The sequence below is a fragment of the Mus pahari genome, chromosome 1 (assembly GCF_900095145.1).
Source record: "Mus pahari chromosome 1, PAHARI_EIJ_v1.1, whole genome shotgun sequence".
In the NCBI taxonomy this organism is placed as follows: Eukaryota; Metazoa; Chordata; class Mammalia; order Rodentia; family Muridae; genus Mus; species Mus pahari.
In genome coordinates this window covers 45,766,448-45,769,398 of record NC_034590.1, presented here as the reverse complement: position 1 = coordinate 45,769,398, position 2,951 = coordinate 45,766,448, and the positions used below count along the sequence as shown (strand labels likewise).

Below are 2,951 nucleotides of genomic sequence, written 5' to 3'. Positions count from 1 at the left end.
GGGCAGGAGCTTAGAGAGAGCGAGCGGGCTCGCCGCGCCAGAGCAACCCTTGTCTGTTGCTGCTGCTGTCGCCTTGGCCGCCACCGGCCAGGACTCGCCCAGAGCGCAGGGTGTGTGCCCTGCTGCGCGTGGAGCGCGGAGGCTCCTCCAGCTCCAGCTCCTCGCCCCGGCCCGCGCGCGGGTCCCGGAGGGCACCGACCCCACCATGCAGCTGCAGTTCCGGAGCTGGATGCTGGCCGCGCTCACGCTGCTTGTGGTCTTCCTCATCTTCGCAGACATCTCAGAGATCGAAGAAGAAATCGGGTAAATAGCCTCCCAGAGCCCATGCCCCGAGCCCCGGCGGGATCTCTTCTTCCCCTGGGCTCCTTACTCCCCATCCGCTTTGTGTGCGCCGCGCCCCCCTGTCGCTCAGCTGGAGGGATAGTGCTGGCGGTTTGGGCTGGGGGTGGCAGTGTCAGGGGCCCGGGACGCTTTAGGGAGTGGATGATGGGGGCGCGGCTGCCGAGGGGCGTCCCCGGGCGGGGTGCACGGGCAGCTGTAGCCGCGCGGCGTGGGGAAAGCGGACTCGCCCACCCTGCTCCCTGTCCCCTGGTCCCTTCCCCCGGCGTGTGCGCGCGCGGTGTCGCCGGGGTCGAGGGAGGGCGCCGGGGAGTGTCTCGGGCGGGTAGAAGGACGGAGAGTGGAGGCAGGCAGGAGTTTCTTTGTCTCCGGCTCGGCCGCTTTCTCGCCTTGGCAAAGTGGGCAGGGGGCGCACGGAGGATCTCCGAGCTGGGGGAGGGGAATCCCCTGGCGGGAGATGAGTGGGGAGGGCTCTGTACCGACTCCTGGGAAGGGGGATGTGCCCTGCACACACCGGTACGCACCCACGCCTCCCGCCGGCCAACCCAGGATCCGGGCGTGGGGGGTGGCACCGCTAAAGGTGTGGCGCGCGGTGCTGGAGACCCGGGCTCTCCGCTGGCTTTGGGTGCTCTGACAACCCTGCGACGCCCCCAGGCAACCCCAGGTTGCTGAGCGCTCACAGCAGGCGCCAAGACCCAGGGAGGTTGTCGGAAAGTCTCCAACGCCTCCCGGTGGGCTTCGGGGTCCCCAGGAGCGCGCGATCTCAGCCTGTCCTTAGCTCTTCAGAGGTGGGCGGGACCACACCTCCAGCTGTGCCTGGTTCGGGACTTCTTGGAATGAGCTCTCTAACTAACCAGGGCTCATCAATCAGGGTGTCCCGTGGGCTGAAGCTGGCTCCCGATCCTACAGTCTTCTGCTCGCGGAGCCCGACCCATGTCCGGAGCCTCCAAACCATGGTGGACTTGTAGGAGGGCAGCAAGGCTCTGAGGTAGCCTTCAGTAAAAGGGTGAGGTCCCTGAGAGCACAGAGGCGGATTTGATTCTCTGTGGGATTAGTGAGGAGCCAAGCTCAAACAAGCGTCCTGTGCTGCGTGCGCCCCTCCTTTGTCCAACTTCATTCGGATGGATATACGAACAGAGGATGGATGGGTCCTGCCTTCAGATCCCTCCAAAGCAGAGAGAGTCCAGAATCCAAAATGCTGAGGCCCTAGGGACCCTAACCTGCAGGCAGGTGCCTTTAGGAAAAGGCCTTTGCTTTCTCTCTCCCACTGTCCCTTTCTGTAACGCCACAAATCATTCTATGGACTCCACTATGTTTCAAGAGTCCCTCTCTGCTTTATTCCTCTCGTCCTCGTTTTCCCCAAGAACCCGAAAACTTTCACCTAATGTTCAGTTAATACACTCTGTGCCGCCAGCTTCTCGGACAGAGTCAGAAACGAACTACTTTCCCATAGCTGCTCTCCTGGTGTATGGTCTGAACAGAAATTGGTGCAGTCACATTCTGAGATAGGGACTTCAGCGCTCCCAGATCACTGGGTGACTTTAACAATGGGAAAACGAAGGACCCTCAGATGCCGACTTCTGGTGTGTGTGTGTGTGTGTGTGTGTGTGTGTGTGTGTACATATGCTCCCACTTCCAAGAGCAGGCATCCTGGCTCATCAACTCGCTGAACTTTTTACTGAGTATCTTCTATGTGCCAGGGACTTTTAATTTTTAAAATGTAATGAGAAGATCAGTTACACGTTGTATCTCCCCTTCCTGCCAAAGGCATCTTGAAGCCTTCACTTTCCACAGTCAAATTCTTCCAGCAGGCAGACAGAAGTTTCCAGAGGAGCATTTACATATAGAGTGTGTATTGAAAACTCAGGGCTCTTGTGCTGTGAGCATACCTTGTTTTACTTGGGGATCCCTGAGTCTCCCCCACCCCACCCCCTTCCCTGGACAGATCCTAGTAAGAAAACTGTCACCTAGCCCACCCTGACACTTTCTATAGCATGGGCTCTGTAGATGCCTGTCTTTGGGGTGGACTTTAGCTTTGTCAATCACTATGTTCTCCTAGTTTGATAGGGTCACCATGGACCTGCACTACCCAGGCCATGTGGTTGGTATCAATAGTCCAGTTCTGTTTGCAGTCAGCCCCATTTGTTTAACCTGGAGGGAAGGAGGCTCACTGCATTTACCATGCATGGAGAAGGAAGGGACAGTGTGGGACAGAGTATGGGAATCTCACTAGCCCATCTTCCTGATAAGGAGTGCGGTTTTAACACTTATCCTTGGAGCCACCTCAAATGATTGGTGTGGGTAATTGACCTGGAATAGATTTTGGGGTGTCAAGAGGACTCTGTCTCCTTTGCCCTATGCTTCCTAGGAAGGCATGGGGTCCTACTCAGGACCACAGTGCTTTTGCATCACGCCTTGCTAACTGTGCTGGGGAAGATAACTGGTTACCCACCAGAGAGAACCATGGCCCTATCAAAAAAAAGGGCTGACTCTGAGCAGGGGTAGACAGTGTGATCCTGAGATCTACTGGGCAGGCAAGAAAGACAGAGTCACTTTGGGGATAAGTTATCCTGGGACTAAGAGATGGACAGTAAAAAAAAAAAAAAAGCAAG

The 2,951-nt window shown here is 57.2% G+C and overlaps 1 protein-coding gene across 1 annotated transcript in view; it reads left to right on the top strand.

Annotated features, from left to right (window-relative positions):
• Positions 1 to 23: 23 nt before the first annotated feature.
• St8sia2 (ST8 alpha-N-acetyl-neuraminide alpha-2,8-sialyltransferase 2) overlaps positions 24 to 2,951 on the top strand; it is a 74,533-nt gene continuing 71,605 nt past the window's right edge. The window contains exon 1 of the mRNA XM_021198314.1: positions 24 to 303. Coding sequence (XP_021053973.1) covers positions 206 to 303 — 98 coding nt within the window. The 5' untranslated portion in view covers positions 24 to 205. The remainder of the gene's footprint in view (positions 304 to 2,951) is intronic.